Here is a 25,954-nt window from a genome sequence, read left to right on the forward strand (position 1 = left end):
GTTATGGTGACCCATAACCGAAATGTGACCTCTGAATTTAACCCATCCACTGAGTAGTGAGCACACGCACGCACTACAAATCGTGAATACACACAACCTGAGTGGTGGGCAGCTATCACTTGCAGCTCGGGAAGCAAACAGGGGTTAGGTGGCACGTCAAGGGCACTCTACCTGCTGGCCCTGAGAATCGAACCAGTGACCTTCTGGTTACAAGTCCGTATTTATATTTATTTACATATTGTCCTACTCATGGAGTGCCACAAGAAGTTCTGGAGAAAACGCATTTAAAAAAAATCACATAAACTTGCTAATGGACCATTTAGCACTTATGAAAATGTCGTTACGACGTCACGCCTAGTAGTCGGCAATTGAATTAATAAATCTATGTTTCTCAATAATAACTTTAATTAATTTATTTCCTATTTTTATTACTTACATTTGCTGCCTACTTAGTGCTACAAAATAATAGGCTATAATATTAGTGTTTCTGTAGCTTTACGTTATAGAGAAAAACAAATATTATTATGGTTTTTCTGTTATTGCATTATGTTAGCAAAGGTTCTGGGTTTAAATCCCAGGATACATCCATACTGATCAAATGTATAGATTGAATTCACTGCAAGTCTGCCAAATGTGTAAAGGCACTATAATATAATATTCCTCTCTCTCCACTTTCATTACCATATAGATTTAGAAAAACAAAATCCGTTATAATTGATCTTTTGGCAGCTCCATTTAATGACTGAATGAATTACCGAAAAGTAATAGGACGTGATGTCACTTCTCACCTGGAATGCAGTTCTGTGCTTCCATTGTTATATTTGCTTCCCCGCTCCCACATGCCAAAGTCTGGCACACGATACGCCCTCTCCACACAGAACACCAGGTTCTGGATGAACGATACCTACAAACACAAACATGGCAAAGAAATGCATCACACTTTCCACCCAGATCTCCATCTCTTCTGCTTGCTGTGCAGACATCAGCGCACCTCAACTAATGCAGATCTGCTTCGAAAAGTAGGTTTGTTCTAAAAGTTTTTCAAGGCCATTTACCATTTACATACTGATTTTGTATTCGTCAAAACATACCGTGTCACATAAAGTGATACAGATCTAATATTTCGATTATTCACAACACAATCTAATTCGAATGATGAACTAGAGAATATGGCAACATAAGCAATCCATCATTTCTGTGGATGGTGCTGGTAATGTCATAAGCCCCTTATAACTTTGGGAATTTCCACCCATCCCCATTGTGTAATGAGGGCATAGAAAAAAAACTAAATGTGAGAAAGAATGATGACTTTATGGTACATAGATGAGGAAATGTTCAAACACCCGGGGAGACCGGACTGACAGAGCTTTTAATTTAACATGAAGAGAACTGAGGACCCCTAAAGCATGTTAAAATGGGCCAGTAAGGAAGGTTGGAAAGAGACAAAATACAGTGGGGAAAACTGAGGAGAGAGGGATGGCTCAAATACTTTTTTAGTCCCGGTATAAAATGATTAATGCGACGAGCTTTATGGTACCTTAATGAATACCGCTGGCCCAGGGTGGCAATATTTTCTTTTCTGTTCCTTTGCTAAGCTTCAGCGAGTGAGAAGAGAGCAGAAGAGCAACTATTCTTTTCTGTGGATAAAGATGGATCGTCACAGCCGCTTGTGTTTGGTGGATAAGGCGTTTTGGTTAATCATTTTACAGTGACTGCTGGAGCGGCACACCGTCTATCTTGTGACAAAGTCTTTCTAATTATAGATTTAAACAATGACATTTCTTAATGGGCAAATGACTCATATGCCAAATATACCACAGGAGTTTTTAAAAGCCTTAAGTTTTGAAAATGTTTCAAATTACACACATGCAGATGCTAAATGGCTCTTCAGTGGGCAGTTACTTAAACTGTATACAGTCTATTTGACCCATTTTTTTTTTTATTATTTTGTCTATTTAATTTTTGTTGCAACAAAACCGTAAAATATGCAGTAAACTGCATTGAGAGATATTTCCAATATACTGCTAAATGGGTAGTAAAACTGCAAACCCCTTAAAAAATACACTTAATAAAACAAATCATAACAATTTAGTGTGAATATTATGGTGTGAATTTTACTTTACATGTTCAGACTTTAGACCCATTTGTGAAAAAATATCAAAAAAGCTTTCAGACTGGTTAACATCAGGCAAAAGGACTAGAAACAATAAACTGCCAATGATGGGTAAGATTCACTTTAAACTGTCATTTGCTCCCTAATTTGTTCTGCTGTTCAATAATAAATGGATGTAATCACACACTGATTTCATGACTGTGCTATTTTTAATTGCATTACACAGCCGGCTAGACACTGTTTAGACACGTCAATTAAGCTTCTTTTGCAAATAAAAAAATCCCTCATAAAAAATACAACAATTTGTTAAGCTTTTACTAAGGCTCAGCTACTGTATTAAGGTGATATTGCCCTTTACGTAAACCAAATAACTGTTAACTGTAATTGCCTAAAAATGCACATTTTAAGAAGAGAAGTGTTTTTTAAAGATAAGCCCAATGTGGATGAATAAATAAAAGTTGCAGTTGTTCAACAGACAGTGATTTAACAGCAGAGTGTTAAGTAAATCCCCCTGCGTGAGAGCGGCGAGAATAAAAGATTAAATTAATGAAGTCCAAACACCCAAAAGAGGCAGTTATGAAATAAGTGTTTAAACAACTACAGTATTACATCAACTGTTACCACATCTCACCCTCTCTGCTTTTTACAGTTAAGCGGAGTCACTGTCAGGTCTAAAGTTTTTTGAAGACAGTGTCCCGCAATAGTATCAACCAAACATTTTTCACAAGCTGTTGTGTAAGTCATCTTTAAACTCTTTGGTAAAAAAGCAGAAGTAGTGCTTCTGCCGCAAACTATTTCAACTCATCTGAACTTTTTTTTGTAATGTACCTAACAGCTAAATATCACAACAGACATGAGCAAAGTGTACTAAAATCAAGTCCCTTAAGCCTGGCTCAGACTACAGGAGTTTTAAAATCCTGACAGATTTTAAATCTGGTTGCAGCTCACACATAAGGAGAATCTTATCAGATTCTCTTATGTAAAATCTTAAACCTGGCTCAGACTACAGGAGTTTTAAAATCCTGACAGATTTGAAATTCTGGTTGCAGCTCACACATAAGGAGAATCTTATCAGATTCTCTTATGTAAAATCTTAAACCTGGCTCAGACTACAGGAGTTTTAAAATCCTGACAGATTTGAAATTCTGGTTGCAGCTCACACATAAGGAGAATCTTATCAGATTCTCTTATGTAAAATCTTAAACCTGGCATTACATCTATATTTGAATCTCTTTTTCAAGCACTACAAAAATAGGTTTGCCCTTTGTAAACTTGCATTTATGAATGTGAAATGTCCAGAGAAGAAAACGTTTGGGGTAAAGTTGTGTTTATAAATAAGACTAAATGTAGCAAGTGCAAAAATAAAAATTAATTGATTGGATTTTTTTATATCATAATTGCACATCAAAAGACATTTTAAGACACCCAAATACAGATTATCATACCAGAGGACGCCTCTTACGTCATCTCAACGGGAAACAAGAAGTAAATAAAGCAACATCGCAGTAATTTCACGTGACCTATTTGTCCTATTATGAAAAAAAGTGTATTTCCACGATAGATTAAGGAAATGCAGCGGCTATGCAAAAGGTCTAGAGTGGGATAATTAGGGTATCTGGTAAATGATATTCAATGATTACAATATTCGTGTTGCTTGGTATTTACAATTGTTCAGGTATAATAGCAGAACATCACATCTACGATACACAATCATATACTTGTATTTTCCATACAAAATAGTTCATGTCATGTAGCCGTACCTCATCTGTATTGTAGATAATTTGAAGGCCAGAACAAATCATTTCTACCAGGTACAGTAAAAACAGAGACAAGGCATCAATCTGTAAAAATAAAACAAGGAATAAAATAAGATGAACAACATTTAGCTTGTTAACAATCAGTAACTTGTGTACGTATTAAGTAATTTGGAAAAGTATTCTACTGATTACAGGATGAGAAATTCAGCAGTTTTTACCTGTAGGTGATTGTATTCTTTATAGGGATAAACTTCATCGCCAGTATGCACGTTAAATATTGAGTGGAGGCACGTGGACGGGCTTGGATCCTGCTTGAATTTCTCCACCTATGAGAAAATGAGAGAGAGAGAGAGAGAGAGAGAGAGAGTGAAAGATAGAAAAGACACAGAGGAATAATCCATGAAAATACATCTCTCTCTTCATATTACCAATCCATCTACTGCTTCAATATTGATTGAATACTTACTAATGTGAAAAACGAAGCACATTCCTGAAGTTCATGCCACAATTTTACAGCCCTAGGATCATGTGTTTGTGGATTTATTTTGATAATGCATAATAAATGTTTGAAACATTTTCAATAAAATATAGTTGAGCATACATGCGGCTACAACAGCTAGAGGACTGTTATGCTCATTCAGGATGAGTTATTTCTCAGGCATTATGAGTTGCTTTGCTGACAAATAATGCAATAGACGCTTTCTGATAATATAAGACTCACAAATGCCCGGTTTTAACTATAGTGACATACTACTGGGTGAACTATCACTTTAGGGGCAACTATCAAAATGCCCCCCCCTGCAATATTTAGATTCTAATCAGTTATAACAACTTATAATAATAAAAAAAATACCAAAAGGTTAATAAACAAAATAATATGTAATGTAGACATACAATGCTATACTGTACATCAAGAGATAGTAAGGGCAACACAGTGATCTGATTTCACCACCAAGTAAATCTGGGGGATTATGAAAAAAAAAAAGAAAACTGTATTGCTTTGAAGGTAGGCTGTTCATCTTGTTGCTTTTTAGAGCTGCTGCCTGGATTTAAGATGTTGCCGTTTTTCCTGTCTGCTCATGTAATCTCAAACTGACTCAATGAGTTCAGATCTCTGTGTGGGCCGGACTTTCTGTTGTAGGTATCCTCATCAAACTGAAATCTCACTTGGTTACATTAGTTAATTCAAAAGGGTGTATGGAATCTATACTGGTAGAGTCAGGCAAGACTTTGGTGTGTCGTTTATTGGGGAGTGCACTAAAGATCTACAGCAACTTTTATTTTATACTGGAAATTAATTAGATGTTATTATATTCTAAATATACATTTAGCTATTTTAAAATCAATAGATTTCACATGTTTACAAATGTGAAATCATGATGTGAATATACTCTAAATAATTTCTCATTAAACACCAGAGGCCGGATTCACAAAACTGTTCTTTACACAAAATATAAGAATGTTCTCAAGATGAATTATAGGGAGTTCGTAAAAATGTTCCTTTTCAAGAAATTCTGAAATATTTTCTTAAGGTCATCTTGTGACATATGCATTGTAAATCAGTCTTTAGAAACAAATGTAAGAACAATCTAAAGAATTTTTTTTCGGAAATACAAATATTTCTGACTTTTTTCTTAAATTCGAATTTCAGAATAACAATTTTCTTCTTCAGAATGTCTATGTGAATCCGGCCCCAGATTGTTATAGAAACATAATGTACCAGATGAAAGTAAAAGGTAAAAAACAGAAAGAGACAATAAACAAATTGTACACCGAACAGATGCAGCACATAAAAAGATTACATGGTCTGCAGAGGATAGGTAAGACTTCTACAGTGACTCACCACCAAAAACCAATCATTTACTCAGTAGACGTGACCGCTGGAGGGTTTTATTTTCCAAATGTTAAGAATCAGGTCGCAGTATAAGTTAAATTATTTAGTGTGGCACAAAAATGAAACAAAATAAAATAGTAGAACATGGAGATGTAAAACCATATACAGGAGGTGGATTATTTCTGCGTTAATACAAGTGTTACAAATTTAAACAAGACACTGGATTGTGTGTTTTTGAACCCTGTATCCCATAAATCCAAAGGACTTTCAAGGATTTGTAGAATCTTCCATATAATAATACCATCTCTTCCAAAACCCTAGAGACACTGGTGCTACCTTTTCTCTAACTCCAGGGTCAACACGTACAATTTAACAAACAATATCCTTTACCACTTAACACAAATACAGAAAAATGTATAAACACTATAAAGGAAACAAGAGCAAGCCAAAAACAAAACTATACTTTCCTAAAATCAATAAGCACATGCCTAAAAATAACAGTTATCTACAGAATATAGTTATCTAGTATATACTTTTCAAAGTATATCTTTAATACAGTTAGTCATATACATCTTACAAACCTACAGAGAGACCCACACACATCACAAAACTGTGTCGACCTTTCCCATTGATCGCAACACACTCGGGGCCCCCCAGCATAATTTTAGTGTTATAAATAAGTGGCCCATTTTTTTATTTTTTTTCTTCCCCTCTCGTCAGGTGAGGCATCCTTCTGTCCCAGATACAATGTGTTTTTTTCACACAGATGTATAACAAGCCAAACACAGCTGTAGGATTCACCCAAATAGATAAACACTGGTACCTGATCCAAATCCATTTCTGCACAAAGCTAATGTTGATGGAAAGAGCGATAAAGACACCTGCGAGACAACGAATGACATTTGAAACATCTGTTGGTCATTGCTGCCTGTAAAATTAAACCAATAAAAATGAAAGGACAGAGCGGTGAGTTTCCTTCAGTCAAAAGGAGACTTTATCGGAGTAATTTATTAAGAATGTCTTCATGGCTACCTTTATTATATCCATCAAATTCTATGCAACCGAGTTTATGAGAGATGTGTACTTGTGTGTTATGCATGCACAAAAAAAACATTTAAATGGGCCCTGCACTGATGCGTCATGCATTCTGACTTCTTAACAATGTTTAACCTTCTGTCTTCTCATGCTTAACATGGTCAACTTGTCAAAAAACGAGTTTGGTATTACGTTGCATTTCTGAGCTCGATAGACTCCCCCAGCGAGCGTACAGGTTTCGGAAAGTTTTTTTTGAAAATACAAAACTGTTTTTTAACAACTTTTCTTAGTCCCTTATTGGACAATTCTCCCGGAAAAGCATCCGGCACGCCCACATGGCAGCAATGAGAACCGGAGAAGGAGCGTGCACAGACATCACTTTCTCATGTGTGCAGGAGAGAGAGAGCATATGTTCGCGAAGTTTAGATCTTTGTTTGTTCACTGCATTTGGGTGATTGATGTTATATAAACTGTGGATATAACGCTGGATTTGGAGATTGCTTGAAACTGATATATGGAGCCGTCCAAGCGCTAAAAGATGCCGGACATGAACAGCATGCGGTAAGTGATACTGATGTCTGTGTTTTGTTGACAATGGGTGCGCACGTGCTTTGGTACAGCCTACTCTTCCCCCGCCCCCGCCGTATGTTTTCGAAAACAAACGTAAAGTTGTATCTTTCTTTTATAAATGTGATCAAAATAAATACTTTTCGAATATATAAAGTATGCAATACTACTCTATAGGTACTCAAGATTAATATGAGATTGGCAGAAACTCTATGTGTTACGCCCGCTTTAATGCTGGAATAAGGTTAGAAGTAATACATAAAACATATAGGAAGTATAATCTGAGAGGTTCGGACTTTATCACTTTGTTGTTCCCATTTATCTGTTTGTGACATATTTTTGCACTGTGTGATATGCTTTTGATATGCGACAGTAAACACGTCTGTTAAATATACCTGAGAAACTGATGATATGAACGGTGGCGGTGCGTTGCGAGCTTATTATAGAATAAAACAATGTTCTTTGTGAATGCCGCATAGACGCATGTTAATGAACACTGCACTCTGTAATTAACTGTATAAACGAGGCATTATGATTAAGACACAGAAAAGCTTTCTTGCAAATCGGGTCTTTGGGGTCAGAAATAAATTAAATGGAATAATTTCAAAGGCGTAATTGCTCAGGTTTGCGTTGAGAGGGAACAGTTATCTTATGAGCAACGGGCCACAGAGAAAACAACTGAATTAATGTGCGTTTGGGAAAATGAGACAACACTTAATATTAGGGAAGTTTTTGAAGCAACAGTGATCAGATATCACAAATAATGACGACTAAATGCATTCCATATTCTAAAGGTGAAAACCTGTAGCTTCTGCAGGTCAAGGCATTTATTAAGACAAAAAGCACCAAAGCTGTTGGAATAATGCACCAAGTTGTACACACACTTAAAACATGCTGTAAACAGTTTTCTATGAAATACCATAGACTTATTCCAATTTTCACCAATCACACAAAAAATCCCAAACATTCCACAGTAACCATTAATACAACATGGTATTTGCATAAAATTTCTTTAAACTATTACATTAAACATGGCAATATGCTATAACCAAGTTTTTTTAAATGTGTAATATTGTAACAGCACAGTCGTCTTTTCAAGTCCCTTCAAGTATTGTGAAAATATGTTGCTGTTTTAATATAGTAATCAATATATTGTTAATCTAAATATCATGGTAACACCATAATAGCAGTACCATGGTACTACTCTTCTTCTCTTTCTGAGAACAGTATGTATATGCAGAACTATACATTTCCATTTAGTTGATGATGCAAAACATAACCAGCTGGTCCAAACAGGAAGCCCAACATCTCAGTAAATGACCACAGCCAATCCGGGCGGCTTGCCATGGGAACATTGTCAAAACCCTAATTGCAGCAACATCCGAATGTTAAAACCACAGAAAAGCCCAGCTGGCAGCTGCCCAAATTCAACCCACAGAAAGCCTTTTTAAATAATGCCCAGTAGATTGGCATTCACTTTACACAAAGCACACACAGATTAGGAAAAATTCTACTCTTCAATGCTGCACGCCTTTAACTTTCCAGTGCAAAAATCGATTTCTGTGCAAAGCCTTATCACAGCCGGTATGAACCAAATGACATGGTGTTTGCCATAGAAATGGATTGATAAAATGCAAAGTACACCCCAAGCAGCTTAGGATAAAAGATTGTGCCAAAATGCATAAATATAATGCAAATGTACACAACCTTAGACCTATCGCAGCACAAACTAAATGCAAGATGTACCAACAGAGAGAGGACAAAATGTTTGCCTGAAGTCAATGCGAGATGATGAAACCACAGATTTCGGGATCTCAGATGGAGGGCCACACAGAGTATCCAGAGACCGTGTCCAACAAATCTCAAGCATAGGTTCAGAAATGGACTGTTAGTAGATACACGCCAGAAGAAATACCAAAGAAAGCCTCACAGCATGTAAAGAGCTCTTCTTGATATTAAGTGTAAACCTCAGAACTGTAGTGCTGCTTGACTGAAAGAGTGGATTAGAGGGAGTCTAAAGGTGGAACGTTAATGGTGTACAATCACTATAGTGTATTGGAAATCTGTGGAGCTAAATATGGAAATGAATAAAATAGCAATATCACTCAAAGCAACCAATCCAAACAAGTCTAGAGCTTAACAGATAATGAACTGTTCACACTTTAAATCATGGGTCTTCAACCGGTGGTGGAACTGCCAGGGGTCCGCTAATAACTGTTTACTCAAAGGCAACTTTTTGTTAAAAATGCAAAGCATGTAGGGCTGCCCCCAACTAAAGGTTTTCCTAGTCGACTCGTAGTCCTTCATTTCGTCAATTAGTCAAATAATCGCACATGATATTAACATAATTACTTGCGTATATATACAAGGAAAAGAATAGTCTAAGTTAACCGGCTGAGAAAATATGTACACATCCAAATACACTTCCATATTACAGAGAAATGCTAAAACATAACAATTAAGCGTTTAAAATATAAATAAAGCACTGAAACGGACACATAAATGAGCCGCAGCAACACCGGAAAAAGTTATAATTATCATGTGTTGGAAAGACAGCAAGTAGACTGCTTGTGCATTTAAATAATTAATTAACAAAAAAAACTATAACATCAGTTACATGCCAAATGAACTTGCCAACAAAATAGCCATAAACATAAATCACCCTTTTGATTAAAATTTCGTTCTTTTTTAAAGGGAAAAAATAAAAACCAAAAATTTAAATAAACAATTTCCGTCATTATCTTTCCATCCAATCTTTTTTATAATATGTGTCAGAAACAGCTTGTCCACATTTTGGGAAGAAGTGAGCTTCTTGATTTATTCACAATGAAGCCGGGCTTCGAGAGGTGTGGATGTGTGCTTAGCTGCTTTAGGGAGCTTTAAATATCATTTTTTATTTTTTTGCCACCATGTCAACAGTCCCGAATCAACCTTTGTTTTATCCGCCAAGTACATTTTTATTTCATTCTTCTCATCGCATGCTCCTCCTCATAAATGGCCATCAGGCCATCTCGGCCTAATTTTTCTTTTTTGGTGCGGGCTCACCGTCCTCTGTAGACTGTAGTACTAATGCTGTAATGGTTCCTATATTGCGCAGCTTATGTGGATCAACTTTCTGCCCGTCAATTCCCATCTCTTGTCAATTTCTTCTGTGAGTCTTATCTTCAGTGCTTTTGTGGTCAGGCTGTCATCATCGCGCAGCACCAAATGGCGTCTTTTCATATTTATTAACATAGGCACTGTTCACGTTGATCTTGCATTTTTTCTCTTGATATCATACACTGACCAAGTTGCGCAGCGCCGTGACGTTTTAACGTGCATGCTGACTGCATGACATCACATGATATTTTTTTTCACGACTAACTGACCAATGTAACAAGTAACAAAGGGTAATTGATGCCATTGACAGGCAACTGCACAGCCCAGTATCACGGTTTAGAATTTAGATTTTCTCACGATTTACAAGTAGTTGGAAACATTTGAGATATTGTAAGTACTCAGCTGAACAAAATATATTAAAGTGGTTTCTGGATATATTGCTGCAAAATTGTTACAAACTGTACCTTTATGAAACGGCCTGCTTTTACAACAGAATGCATAACATCCGCACTAATTTATTTCGCATCCTTAGAGACAACCTCTAGCTCCACTAGAATAGTCTTTGTGTCATTAACCAGCGTCAGTCATCTAATTGAAGCCTTAATAAAAACTAAGGTTCAGGACAAGTAAATGTTTAACTGTCCATCACACAGTAAAATGAAAATGTAGGATGCTGCAAATCCCTTAAAATAAAAAACAATCTATAATAAAAATAATGCACAGAAAAGTATGTATGTGCAACAATAACATGCATAAAAGTGCTAATGTAATGTCTTAACATAATATTGCTGTGACAATAAGGCTGGTTTCTATAAACATAGTTTTCATGTTTACAATCTTAGTATAAGGAGGTCCCTGCTCCATGCATCTCTCATCTGAGGGGACCTTGCCGCAAAAAATGTTGAAGACCCCTGCTTTAAATACTAACAGTTTGAATAAAACTGTATGTCTGCAGTACTAATAGCAAGTTATGCAATACAAGCTGGAGGGTTAGACGGTGCAGGATTTTGTATTTCAAGAACTACTAAAAGTTCCATTAATAACCATCTAACGGCACAATTAATATTTGATGTGCACATGGTGCGACACAGTATATAAAGCAGTGACCAACCTTATCAGCCTGACGCATATAGCAGTACATAATCCCTCGCATGCATTTAATGGCAGAGTGCTCCAGTTCATGTGTACGGCCCATGTCATCATCAATGCGCCTGTAAGTCAAACATTCAATGAGTTACTGAGAAACACATTATTCTGTTGTCAAGAAACTTCTTTATTAGAAGAAAACATTTAAACGAGGGTAAAATGTTGATATCAGGCTGGTTATTTTTGCATTTAAACCAAACATGCACATTTTTAACACGCACAACGTAACATCATATATATTGCACACACATGCACGCCACTCCGAATACTACATCAGAGACAAATTGAGAGTAAGTAATGGATTAAGGCCTTGCTGTCAGATTGGAATCATCTTAATTAAACTCCTCTGACATTGCTAATATGAAGAGGTGAAGACTGATGACTGCGTCTCTCTCTGTTATACTCCAGCTCTCTATATTTACCCTCGCTTTCGTCCTCTAGAGGAAGAACCCTCACCAGGAGAGAGAGGAATGGAAGAAAATAACAGTTAGTCTTAGGCGTTCAACAAAGTCTCCTTCTCTGGTGCCCTACTGTAAATCGCAGCTATTTTAAGCATTTCAAATATAACCTTGACAAGGGCCCTGTGAGTTTAGGTCAGAATTAATATGAAGGACTGGTGCACTGCTTCTGACACAAGGGAGGATGTGTGTGTAATCAAAATATAAAAACTTGGAAAAGGCTAACACTTTACAATAAGGTTGTATTTGTTAACATTTGTGAATTCATTAGCTAACATAAATGAATAAAAAAACAATAATTTGCATTAACTAATGTTAACAGATACGGCTTGCTTTAGTTATAGCAAGTGCTAAATTTAATAAGAACGAACATGAATAAATGCTGCATAAGCATTGTTTACTGTTAGTTCATGTTAAATAATCATTTAAGCATTAACAAATGTTAACAAACACAACCTTATTGCAAGTCATTTTTTGTCTCACAGCCAGTCTTTGTTCGATTAACAGGAAACGGAATATCGATACAACAAAGTCAAAGAAAAACATGCATTAAATTCCACACAAAATAATATTTATTTAAAAGAAAGGAGTAAAAGGGATGGTTCACCCAAAAATTCTGTGATCATTTACTCACCCTCTTGTCATTTCAAACATCGTCATTTCTTTCTTCCGCAGAACACAAAAAAAAAATATATATATATATATATATATATATATATATATATATATATATATATTGAAGAATGTTGTTAACTGGCACCCATTCACTTGCATAGGTTTTGTGTCCATAAAATAAAAATGAATGTGTGCCGACGCTGTTCGGTTACTAACTTTCTTTAAAAAGCTTCTTTTGTGTTATGCGTAAGAAAGAAAGTCTTACAGGTTTTGAAATGATAAATGATGATAGAATTTTCATTTTTGGGTGAACTATCCCTTGAAGAAGCCGAGAAAGAATTGATATTCCCCAGTTAACAATACTGAGAGTCCTGCAAAACGTTGCCCTTTATGGACAGGTTTCATTTGAAAATAACCTTATTAAAGAATATCTGTAAGTTTTAGGTAGTTAAAATAATATAAAGACAACTATATCAGGTATAATTATAACAATAGTAATCTATTGATAGAAATAATGGTGCAGCCTATAAAATGTATTGAAATTGTAAGATTGCAGCATAAAAACAGTGCTATATGAAGGTAAATAATCTAAGCACAGTCCCCATTTTGTGCAGCAGTTTGCCATATTCTATTTGTTGTGCTTTTTTATATGTATCTGAGAGCAATAATACCAACAGCTCCAGGTCTATCTGGTCTGCTTGGCCAGGCACCCACAGATCTCTTCGAAACATTCATTTACATTTAGCAACGGAAGAATATTAACCATCTTAATTATTGCATGCTTCAGGATCAAGGTCTTAATGTTTTCAGGTTTTATGAAGACAAATCCACACATTATTGAGAATATCTGACCTGTATGCCAAAGCCAGGGCCCAGATACTGGCAGCACAGTAGAGCGAGTCTCTGACTTTAGCTTCCTTACACCCAGAACAAGTCTTCACTGGAAACAGACCAGTGGTGGGACTCTGGTAATTGAGAATGGTGCATTTCACTGGAAGAAAAGACAACCCAGAGAACATGTGGTTTATTTTCATGATGGTGTTACAGTCAAAAGCCCAAAGATTAAGGAAATCAATGAAATCAATGAAAGAGAAACAGTAAGTGTCTCCTTAAACACTTACCTTCCCAATCTGTTTACACATGTTTGAAACCAATTCGTATTTATGTTGTGTGCATGTATAATTGATTCAAAATTCTAATTACTCATCTTAACTCAAATGACGAGAAAAGAGACAGCACATCTTTATCCATCACTGTGACCATCATGTTAATCTTGCTCTCTCTCTCTCTCCAGTGTGATTTCTCTTTACTAATGTATAATCAGGCTGAATAGGGCACTTCATTTTTCATCAGCACATTACGCCAGCACAAATGAAGGGGACATTCATTCCGAGCCCTCATTTGTTATGTAGAGTTTGGGTCAATTCAAAGAGACAGAGCCAGCAGGGCTGGGGATAAGGAGACACTGGGGGAATTAGTCACAATATTAATATACTCTTCAGAGAAACTGCAGCCAGGATTCCTCTGACTCCCCCAGAGGAAGCCAGCATTCCAGGCATGGCGATAAATACATCTTTATCTGATTAGACCCTGTTCTGTAAGTGTGGTTGATGCTGGCTGGAAGATTGCAGTTTGAGAAATGTTTCACAGCAGAACAGGTCAGAGAACTGAGAAAGCCCGGGTAGGGTGTAAGCTGCATAGTTTGTATGAAACCTATATAAAAGACAGCTGCAGAAAATGGAAATTGATGGAAACATCACATGGAATTGTTGTCCATTTATTCACTTAGCAGACATGTTAAACAAAAGTGATTGATAAATAAGGATAATACAAGTCAAAGCAAGAGATGACACAATTCAAGTTGTCATATCAAACGTCAAGAACTGGAATAAAGTAAATGCAAGTCTTTCCATTCAAAATATAGAGCAAAGGATAAAAAATGATTTATTTACCCAATGCTTTTTAACAAATAAAATAATATTACTGTGTATAATATAGAGGTAGATAACGCTCACTAAAGCTGGCTATAGGGTCGGAGATCAATTAATTCAGAAAATCTGCAGCATAGCCTGGTATTATCGTCCATTTTCCTCTGTGCAAACCTTAAATTACTAATCAAGGACATCTCATTTACAGTCATTTCACAGGCGCCATGGCTCTCAGAGGCAGACGTGCATCACCTGAACAATCTTTTTAGAGACGAGAAGAAAACAAAATGACATATTATTCACACTCATCTGTGGAATGAGAGACAGAACACGTCATAGCACTCTAGATGCAAATGCTTTGAAGACTGCATCTCTCTTATCACCTATCAGCATAATGCACCTCTAAAACAAGCCCTGATGTCGGAGAAAATAACAGGCTGTTTTTAATGGGACATGGACGGGGGGGCGGCCGTGATGGGGGGGTATTACAAAGTGTCGCAGAAGGAGAAAAGGGCTGGAGATTGAAACGGAGGAAAGAAGAGGACAGAGAAAGTAATATGTCCATTAAAAGTTAAAGCTTGTTTTCCACAACCTTAATCTTGTGGAGGCAGGGGACAGATAGCAGAACTGCATTCACTACAATCAGGCAGGAGAGGGATAGAGAAGGAAATGAGAGGCAGTGAGGCATGATGTCATTACCACATAAATAGAAAAAGCCAGAAACAGAGAAAGAGACCAAAGATAAAACAGCAATAACTTTCATACAGGCTAAAATAAGAAGTTCACAAAAACATGTCAGTGTGTGTTTCGCAATGTAATCAGTCGCAGTTAGGATTTGAATGCATCTCTGAGCGTTCTTAGTTTAAATGAAGTAACAGAGGATGATTGAATGTGTGATCGATCAGAGCAGCTGGATGCTACTGACTTACATTTCAGCGGAATGGAGTCTGGCAAAACTTTTACCACCTAAATTATGCAATTTACACCATTTATCATTGTAGGATTCTTATTATATGGAATAAGATGGGGATTCACTTGTAATAAAAAAAAAAGAGGTCACACTCATCTGGAAATGAGAAACATCCTTTCTTTCACTCTTTTTGTTCGCTCTCTTGTGCTCTTACACTATTAAGTAGGGGTGTGAACCTCTTTAAATGTATAACTCTGGTCTAAATACCCATTCCATACAGCAGTATTTATTGCCATAGTCAAAAATAAAATGGAAAGAGGATTAGGGATGTGTGTGTGTGTGCGTGCGTGCGTGCGTGCGTGTGTGTGTGTGTGTGTGTGTGTGTGTGAGGGAGAGAGAGAGAGAGAGAGAGAGAGGGCAAGGAATGATGAGTATTGATTAAAAGAAAAATGCTCAGAGAAGTGCAGCAATGAGAAACCACACAAGCTACAAATGCATTTTGCTAACGTCTTTTTTGCTTGGATGTATTAATCTGCCAGGCATTATAATTAAATGTAATGGTTTGGAGACTCTGAACATTCTCCTAATGAAATTAGAAAACATCTTGTTGTCATAATGACAATAATTTTGTCTTGATAATAATGAAGGGGACACTAACTTCTGTAGATAGATCAACTTTGTTCGGGTAAGCCAGAAATCACTAGGAATAGGAGTGTATATGTGACCCTGGATCACAAAACAAGTCTTAAGTAGCACAGGAACATTTTTGGTAAAAAAACAAAACTACATTGTATGGGTCTAAATTATCGTTTTTTCTTTTATTCCAAAAATCATTAGGATATTAAGAACAGATCATGTTCCATTAAGGTATTTTGTAAATTTCCTACCCTTAATATATAAAGACCTTATTTTTGTGAGTGGATGGCTTGCCACAGAGCCCCTGTTTAACAACTTCAAAGGCAATTTTCTATATTAAGATTTTTTATACTCTCAGATTCCAGAGTTTTAAACGGTTGTATCTCAGATATTGTCATATTCTAACTCCTACATCAATAGAATGCTTATTTATTCAGCTTTCAGATGATGTAAACATCTAAATTTCTATAAATGTACCCATAAGACTGGTTTTGTTGTCCAGGGTCACATATATATATAGTGTGACACCTTTATATATTCTTATTTCCAATTAAACTAAAAAAATATTCCAGAAAACTTCTCAAGAAGGTTTACCCTGTCAACATACAATCACCTAAAGGATTATTAGGAACACCATACTAATACTGTGTTTGACCCCCTTTCGCCTTCAGAACTGCCTTAATTCTACTTGGCATTGATTGAACTAGGTGCTGAAAGCATTCTTTAGAAATGTTGGCCCATATTGATAGGATAGCATCTTGGAGTTGATGGAGATTTGTGGGATGCACGAAGCTCCCGTTCCACCACATCCCAAAGATGCTCTATTGGGTTGAGATCTGGTGACTGTGGGGGCCATTTAAGTACAGTGAACTCATTGTCATGTTTAAGAAACCAATTTGAAATGATTCGAGCTTTGTGACATGGTGCATTATCCTGCTGGAAGTAGCCATCAGAGGATGGGTACATGGTGGTCATAAAGGGATGGACATAGTCAGAAACAATGCTCAGGTAGGCCGTGGCATTTAAACGATGCCCAATTGGCACTAAGGGGCCTAAAGTGTGCCAAGAAAACATCCCCCACACCATTACACCACCACCATAATTGCATTAATGATAATTTGAACAGGTGTTCCCAATAATCCTTTAGGTGAGTGTAGGTTTTATTTTTATGTGGACTGGTTATAACAACCTGTATGTCAATATTATATAAGCCGCATAAAGTCAGTCAATCAGGTTGCAAAGCCAATTTTAGTCAACGCCTCTTTTGCATTATGCATCACTGTCAGTGAATGAACTGTGGGCAGACCATAGACTCAGCATCCATTTGATGAATGGTAAATTCCTTATTAAAGGTCATAATTCAGTTGTCAGGAGATGTTTTTTCACAACTCCAATGTACCCATGGCATTTAATTTCCAGATCGACCATTGTGGTTAAGCCTATGTAAAAACATCCATTTACAAGAGTTTATCTTTGTACAGAGGTGACTTAGAGGTCGATAGAAAATATTTAACCCATCATCAAAATGACATTCAGGAAATTAATTCTCACCTGCATTATAGTAGCGGTCAAGTTTCTCCCAAAGGGGCTCATCCTCCCGATGCAGTGTGGATAGCTTAAGTGGTTCATAGATGGAGCCTGATAACAGAGAGCCCAGATATAAATATTAAAGAACAAATAAATCTTGATACTCATATTATCACTACATATTTTGACATGTCACAGGAACTATGTGATATGCTTACATAAAAACCTGCATAGTTTGTTGATAATGCTACTTGGCCACTTTGGGCTATTTACCATGCTTAGGTTGAGCTGACACACCAAAATCAAAATGCGGTTCATTTTGTCTCTGTAACCTTAATGGTTTTCTGTTCCATATACAATGCTAAGAGCAGCAAAATGTAGATTTACTGAGATGCAAAGGCAGCAAAGCATGCCAGAAAAACAATCAAAGCTTAACGCTATTGTTCGTAAGATGCATCTGTCAACCCAAACATCAGTTCAAGCACATGGTTTAATTCCTGAATTGAAGGCACTGGCACACTCTGTGAATAATGTATCCTGACACCAGAAAATTCTGCTTTTTCTGTTTCAGTGAGTTGAGTTTCAGGGGAACCCCATCATCTGGAGCACTATTTCAGATGCATTTAACTTTGGAGCAATTTACATTTTAATAGAATCGACCTAGGGTCAATACCTCAGGTACTGAAAATTCAGATTTCCTAGCAAATTAGCATAATTCCCATCAGCTTTTAAGTAGCAGGGACAAAGCCATCTCTTCAAGATAACTCAAGCTAAGCAGCACACATTCAAAAGACAAATGAAAGATACTCCTTTTTTTAAATTCATCACATTGATAAAAAGTAACTTGCTTTGAGAGGCACAGGTACCCTTTGTTAACAGTTTTGATTGGACATTGACAGAAAGAGATGTACTGGATTGCATTACTGATTTGATAAGGGAATTCCCTTCATGATGCACCAAAGCGTAAATATGCAAACCCTTTTAGATCTTTATTATAGTTGGAACACTAGTGTTATTTTTTCTGAAATAGAAAAAGAACATTCAATTAAACAGTTTGGATTTTGCAATAATGACTTATTTCTGGACCAAGATGGAGGTGTGAATATATTAACAATTTCTATCGATTTTAAAGACATCAGACAGTTAATAGTAGGGATGCAATAATATCAAAATCTCACTGTACGGTAATACCTTGGTACAAAGTCTGTGGTACGGTATTTGTTGCAATATATTAAAATTTTCTTTTTCACCTAATCATATCTGTTACTAAGAGTTGTATGAGATGGGTCAAATGACCTAAAAGTCCCTTCATAAAATAAAATTATTGCACCAGACAGACCTTATCAAGGGTAACCTTTATTATTTTTTCTAACATTCTCTATGTTAGGCCCAGAACACCTATCGTTTCATAGTTATGTGACCCCGATAATATTGAGACAATTATGCAATTGGGATAACACGATATGTATAATATTGTTACATCCCTATAGGTAAGTGTGTGTGATATCAAACAATTTACACTAAAAGTCTTAATTTAAAAGCAAGGGCGGCTTATCCATGAAATAATCACTGCAACCCAACTTACCAAATTTCCGGAGTTTGCGACGGGCATTCTGTGCCTCGCTTGTGGTGTTGGCCATTGTTCATTAGATGATCCCACGCCAGTATTAGTTAAACTACAACATTAGTGTAATTCACAGGGTTAGTATAGCATTACAAGAAAAAAAACAATTACATGGAATCACAGTGCGAGTTTAAGGCATTTTACCAAAGGAGCATGCAAATTCAGAAATTAGGTACTAGAAAGGATGTGGGTTTGATGAGATGACTATGAAACCGTGTGGAAATGTCTAAGACACCATATACACTATAATGCCACTCTGATGTCAATGCTGAAAAATGTCCATTTGTCCTCTGTAGCGTTGCTTGTTTATTTACACTACAGTATCTGTCTGTCCTACAGAGATGGAAGCAGCTTCTTTAAACTGTTTCAGAGTTCACTGTATTTTAAAGACAGGCTTGCAGATTCAAACAAGATTTAAAAGGTTTACAAGAGCCTCTCAATAGTTTCTGTGCAGTTAGAATCTATTTATAGCGCCTGATCAGTGTAGACTTCACGCCTGACCTTTGGGTTCTGGTCCCTGTTTTCACAGACACATGCAACAACAGAACTCGTGTTAATACGTTTCTTCAACACGAACAGCGGCTCAAAATGCACACAGTATGTACAAACACAAACTGTTTAAGGGTGCTCAATGTCATGCATCTTAAAAAGCCAAACCTGATCGCTTAGATCTGGCTTTGAATTCCAGGAGCTTCCAGCCGACATCTGCTAAGCTGGCCATAACGACACCACAACAACATCACGGCTCGGCTGCCGTAAAAACACTCACACTGTCGCAAAGCGTATATTCTTTCTGGTTGCTTTAAGGCGACATGCCGTATTCCGGTTTGTGTTGGTCTGTGCTAGCAGCAATGTTGCTGTCATGGAATTCGTTTCTGACCTTATTGTTGTGTTTTGTTGGACGACATGTGACGTTTGCGTTACAGGACGTTACTAGCGATTTATTTGGCTCAGAAAATTATGGCACCGTGGCGGCTTTCGGTGACTTTAATTCGGATAAACAGACTGACATCTTCGTCATCAGAGAGGGTAAGTGCAGTTATGTTTGTAACGTTAGAGATTAAAATAAAGTCCGAAACAGAGATTGAACGTAATTTACTTTAAACAATATTTAATGTATTTAAAGTGTGTAAGCTTTGATAAGGTGTCACCGGACACTGCTGTTATTTCAAATGAAAGGGAGGTGTGGTTGTTTGTTTAATTGCTATAGACTTTATTACTCATTTTATAATTTGTTTTGTTTGTATTTTGCATTTTATAGATTTTGTAACGTAATGACGTTGTGTATCTGTTTTTCAGAATCTGAGATGTTGATTTTCTTGGCTGATCTCAAAGCACCTTATTTCAAACCTAAAGTCCACTTGACCAAAGAGGTCTTCCCTCCGTAAGAATATGCTCTATTACAGAAATACAAACACTTTTTTTATTTTTAATATTGAGAATGCATTATTTTCTTCTCCGCTCCTCTAGTGACATCAGCATCAGTAGTGTTGTCCCGGGTGATTATGATGGAGATTCACAGATGGATGTGCTTCTTACTGCCCACCCTAAACACACCACCGGCCCCGTAGAAACAACTGTCTATATCTTCTGGGGACACAACCAAACTTTAAGTAAAGCCTTATATGAATACATAAAAGAAATTAGCATGGTGTAATTCATACAGCAATTTCATAATGGATTTGCATTTTTACAATGTTCTCTTTTAGACCAGAGTGCAAGGTTCGATCTGAACCAGACTTTTAAAGATGAGCCCCTTGTCATGGAGTAAGTGCATAATTTGTTTTATAGAAATTAAATTTTTACGTGAGATAATAATTATTTATTTACATACAAATACATATAAGTCTGAAACAGATTTATTGCTAATATGCCGCATTCTTCTTTCTATGTACAGCTTTAATGGCGACATGATTCCAGACATATTTGGAGTTGCGGGTGAATCATTAGTTGTTTGCTATCTCAGTGCCAGGTAAGGCTGTTGTCCAGATATCGGTTCTTGCTGACAGCGTCATGACAATCATGTTTATACTCGGAGTGTTTTTTTGCTTATTCAGGAAACAAAGATGGGAGAAGGCTCTCGGATCAAATGTCAAAATGCGTGTTCCTCATTCCAATGCTTTCATCGATCTAAACAAGGACTTTACAGCGGGTGAGTAATGCTACTGTGGTCTTTCCTAAACTCTGCCTTGCTGTACTCTGTTTGCCTCCGATTAAAGACAAGGAGATGCTCTGTGAGGTAAATTGTTACTGTTAACAGTTTTTACTGTTCTGGAGCTCTCAGTTAAATTTGCTGCAAATGCCAAGTTGAAGCCTGGTTGTTGAGGGGAACCCTGAGTGCCGCTTGATTTATTTATTGGTTGCAGTGCTGGAATTCAGTTTTTCCCATCACCACTTCGAACCCTTAGATTTACGAGAAAAGATTCTTCTCAAACTTTTTTGGACATAATCGGTCACACTTTATTTTTAATAGTTAGTAAGGAAGTTTTTTTGCACGTAGTATGACGCTACAAAGGTTTAAAATTTTGTAGCACAGGCCATACAGTTGTAGCACAAGAATAAAACTACTGTTATATTAGAAAAAATATAATAATATAATATATGAAAAGCATTTATGTGTAGTTTATCACATAAATAGGCAGGTAATGGACCAAGGACATTTATCTTACAGTTGGGTAAATAAGGGCAATATAATTGAGTTTTTCCCAAGTTCCTTTTTTCCGTTTAAATTTTCTGAGTTCTGTGTTTTTTGTTTTCTTTTACTACAATAATTATATATTTGTCCACATTCTGTAGTATACTATTTTATTATTTACAATGGTAAACTAAATTTCCTCGGTTTAGTAAGTATAATTATACTCTAGTGTTAATAGTTTATCAATTTATTGCTAGAATACTACAATTTACTGTTGCAAATATTCTAATACAGTACAGTGTTCTTAATCTGGATGTCGGGTTGTTGGGAAAGTGTTACCCAGATTTTTTCATCGCATGTTCGACATATATGTCACACTGTAAAGCCCTTGTTTTAGGAATTGGGTAGGATTAGGGTCATGCAGAATATGGAGTACTAGTAAACACTCAATATGCTTATAAAAGTTTAAGAATATTACTTTTTGTCCCCTTTGTTTAGGTAGTATAAGCAACTAGATAATAATTAGAAATGGTCTCTATACTAAAAGTGTTACCGGTTTGTGTGCTCTTTCTCCTGGTTTGTGGAGGTCACAAAAAGTTTTATATAGTTGAGTTGACTCATCTGGTTACCATATTTTCTTTTCACAAGGTAAACACATTAGGCTCTTGCATTTAACCATTTAGCAAACTCTTTTATCCAATATTAAGAATATCGTTTGTCTTTATTTTATGTTCTAGTAAGTCTTTGAACTCTTTGAAAAGCAATATACTGATTAAAATGCTGAAAGAAAATTGCATGGTTTACATGTGGAATAGTTATTATATCAAAACATTTCTCCAGCGTTCTATTTCAACTTGCTGATAAACTACCCAAAAAGAGGCACTTCAAGCTTACATTTTCAACATGACTGAGACCAGCAGAGATTCCCAGTTTATACACCACTGGAAAAAAAATCATTCTGAATTTATCCTTCATGTTGCAGATTGGCTTTTGCAGGCGTTTCTCACTCCGTGTTGGCCTGTCATCAAGACAGGATATTTTCTGAGCCTTGTGTTTTGTCTGAGAAATTTGTGTCCCATTTTTAGCTGGTCTAGTGGGGAGTGTCTGTGAAGTATAGAATCTCTAGGTATTTGCACAATGGGTTGTTTTGTTTGTTTTAGCTTTGGTGTGCTGTGTATTTAATAAGCTCCACAACATTTTAAAAATTGTGTTTTCATACCTACCTGCCCTGACACCAGAGTAGAAGACTTCATCAAAAATATTTTGACAACTAATACTATTATGTTGAGTAGTGGATCATTCTTACTCTTGAGACCCACATCAATGCAATTGTGTATGACTCCTCCATATCTGACAATTCAGTTACCTGATACCTCATCTAATAAAATGATGGATAAAAAAGAGACATCCAAAATATGCATTGCGGTGTCTCCCCATGGCTAAAAGTGAGAACCACTGGTCTAAAGGGCGGTTAAATATCATCTTAGCTTGTTAAGTCAGGAGAAAAGTATATTTCAGCCAAGAGCAGCCTTATTGTAAGGTGCTACTGACTTTCCAGCTGTCTGGGTGTTTTTTCCTCCTTTAAGTTGTTTAAATCAAATGATCTCTCATAAGCTGTTTTTGAATTCATAGCCGCTTTCAAGGGTGAAGAGTTTCCTGGTAAGCTCGCCTGTCAGTCACATAAAATTGACTTTAATATCCTGTTGCAGAATCTGCGTAGTCAGACCGAATATAAAAAAGTTGAATTCTGACAGGTAGTTAGTGCTCAGATCAAAAGCGTGGTCAATTTTTATCACAGTGACTGAATGAATGAGGCTTCTCATTCTCAAAAGTATTTAGTGGTCAAAATGTCATTTAAAGGCCTACATCAGTTTTCCATGCAAAGACAAAGCCCAGATCCGCTACAGTGCTCTTCTCCCGCCCTCTCGGCAGGAGCCTGGCATCACCTCCATCCTCAAACCATCTGGAGGCTGTTCTGCTGCCACACGAACAGGCGTACTGTTGGTTCTGATTGGCAGCCAGCAAAGAGAAAGCTTCTCTGGACTTCTTCAGCTGTGAGAAAATCACAGCAGATTAGCAAGAGCCCAGAAGTGAAATAAAGAACACACCCACGACAAAATCATTCTCCTCTTACTCTACAATTATGGCTGTCTGGTGTGTCAGTAGTTGGTGCGAGGGCAGAACCTCAGTGGGGTTGGAGGAAGGCTTTTAGGAAGAGGTTTTATCTAAAGGCTGAGGTACTGTATTAGGTGAAGAAGGCTGTCAATTACTTTTTCTGATTCTTATGAGCCATGAATTCGGAGTGCCTCTGGCTATGAAATTGGATGGTTAATTGTATATTAAATAAATGATTTATGACAATGAATTGTCTGTTTAAGGCCTTTGACACATAACGATTAATTAATGAATGAAGCACAACTTATATGAACTTAACTGCAGTATAAGATTAATACACTTAAAGGGACAGTTCACCCAAAAAGCTAATTCTTTACTGACCCTATAGTTGTTTCACATCTGTATAATTTTTTTTGTTCTGATGAACACAGAGAAAGATATTTGGAAGAATGCTTGTAATCAGACAGTTTAACCACTGACTACCACATGGCCACCATTGACTTCCATAGTAGGAAAAAATGCTTCATAAATGTATTTGTTCTGTTGAAAACAAAAGAAGATCTTTTCAAGAATGTAGAAGAGCAAACAGTTCTGGGGCACTTTCGACAACCATTGTACATTTTCCTACTATGGTAGTTAATGATGGCCAAGAACTGTTTTGTTACAAGCATTCTTCCAAATATCTTTCTCTGTGTTCATCAGAACAGAGACATTTATACAGTATTTTTATTTTTGGGTGAACTGTCCCTGTTGGAATGGTGCTGTCTGCCCCCTAGATGCAGAACATTCTGAAATTGTAAGCGTATCAAGAACAGTGGGTGTAGCGCTGCTTCAGATACTACAGATCCCCCTTGTATTTTCCAGGAAATAATGATCTGAAATAACTTAGGTTAGGTCAGAAAACTTTGATCATTACAAAAAAATGTGACAGCCATTGGCTTATCTCATGGTTTCCATAAGTCTAGGAAAGATCCGTTGAGAGCTTTACTTCATCTACTCCACACCCTCTGCTGGGTGAAATGATATTAGTACTCCTTTTCTCAACATTTTAATTAGAAAAATATTGTTTGGCATGTTGGACCAAATATTAGAATATAATGATTACACATATTTAAGGTTTGTGACTCTGCTTGCATCTAACTGCTTAATCTACATATATAACATGTTGGACCTTCGTTGCCAAGACTTGAATTGTTTTCTCGCGTTCTCTTTTTAGACTAGCATATGAGGGTCAGACGTTGCACTACTATTAATCATTACTTGTTACTGACATATTTGTACTTTGTAAACGTTCCGTTAATATATATTTTTATCCTTCATGTTATTTTAATTTCCTTACAGTACTTATAATACAATTACTCCATGCCTTTGTATGGAGAGCTGTGCATTAAAACTGTCTGTTAACAGTTGTTAACCTGCTAAGAGTAATGGACTTGCATACTTTCTGTCAAAATTACAAAAATGATTTAATATATTTCATCAATGCTTTTTTAATTCTACATAAATGATGGTAATATTTTAGTTAATGCAACCTCTGGATTCAGGCACATCTGAAACACATGCTTTAGCTACAACACATGAAATTGCATCCACTAAGGGTTCAAAGCCTCATTTAAGGTTTAAAGTAGAATGTCCAGTCTTCTCCCTGTGCCTTAATGATAAATCACACAGGCAGGGATTTTTTCTCACTGGCACTCTACTGGCGCTGCATTGATATTGCCCTATCTGGTTTCTAGCCCTAGTGGTTTATTAAGACGAACAACCAGCTATTACCTGAGACAAAGGTGAGTGATTTAGTCCAGCAAAATGCGTTCCTAATAGACTAATGCAGCCATGCTCTGTTGGTTCTGTTGGTTCAGCTCATGCATAGCCACAGGAGCAGTCAGACAATAACAGTGAAATAAGCATGCAGAATCCCCTAACATTGTTTAGTTCCGTTGGGAATATTTTTCATC

The 25,954-nt window shown here is 36.6% G+C and overlaps 2 protein-coding genes across 4 annotated transcripts in view; one reads left to right on the forward strand and one right to left on the reverse strand.

The window, feature by feature from the left end:
- Positions 1-20,025, reverse strand: part of phkb (phosphorylase kinase, beta) — a 60,252-nt gene extending 40,227 nt beyond the window's left edge. For 2 of the 3 annotated variants that reach the window (XM_056756796.1, XM_056756803.1), the window contains exons 1-7: positions 19,907-19,994; positions 17,650-17,736; positions 13,477-13,615; positions 11,517-11,616; positions 4,089-4,196; positions 3,874-3,954; positions 789-904 (exon numbers count right to left, since the gene is read on the reverse strand). In XM_056756796.1, coding sequence (XP_056612774.1) covers positions 789-904; positions 3,874-3,954; positions 4,089-4,196; positions 11,517-11,616; positions 13,477-13,615; positions 17,650-17,736; positions 19,907-19,970 — 695 coding nt within the window. In that variant the 5' untranslated portion in view covers positions 19,971-19,994. Of the gene's footprint in view, positions 1-788; positions 905-3,873; positions 3,955-4,088; positions 4,197-11,516; positions 11,617-13,476; positions 13,616-17,649; positions 17,737-19,210; positions 19,302-19,906 lie in introns of all 3 variants that reach the window. The other variant, XM_056756810.1, reaches the window with a different exon arrangement.
- Positions 20,026-20,037: 12 nt separating this feature from the next.
- The window catches only part of itfg1 (integrin alpha FG-GAP repeat containing 1), a 116,288-nt gene continuing 110,371 nt past the window's right edge, over positions 20,038-25,954 (forward strand). The window contains exons 1-6 of the mRNA XM_056756821.1: positions 20,038-20,278; positions 20,549-20,633; positions 20,720-20,862; positions 20,959-21,016; positions 21,147-21,221; positions 21,307-21,401. Of these exons, the coding sequence (XP_056612799.1) occupies positions 20,062-20,278; positions 20,549-20,633; positions 20,720-20,862; positions 20,959-21,016; positions 21,147-21,221; positions 21,307-21,401 (673 nt within the window). The 5' untranslated portion in view covers positions 20,038-20,061. The remainder of the gene's footprint in view (positions 20,279-20,548; positions 20,634-20,719; positions 20,863-20,958; positions 21,017-21,146; positions 21,222-21,306; positions 21,402-25,954) is intronic.

The sequence above is a fragment of the Triplophysa dalaica genome, chromosome 1 (assembly GCF_015846415.1).
Source record: "Triplophysa dalaica isolate WHDGS20190420 chromosome 1, ASM1584641v1, whole genome shotgun sequence".
Taxonomy (NCBI): Eukaryota; Metazoa; Chordata; class Actinopteri; order Cypriniformes; family Nemacheilidae; genus Triplophysa; species Triplophysa dalaica.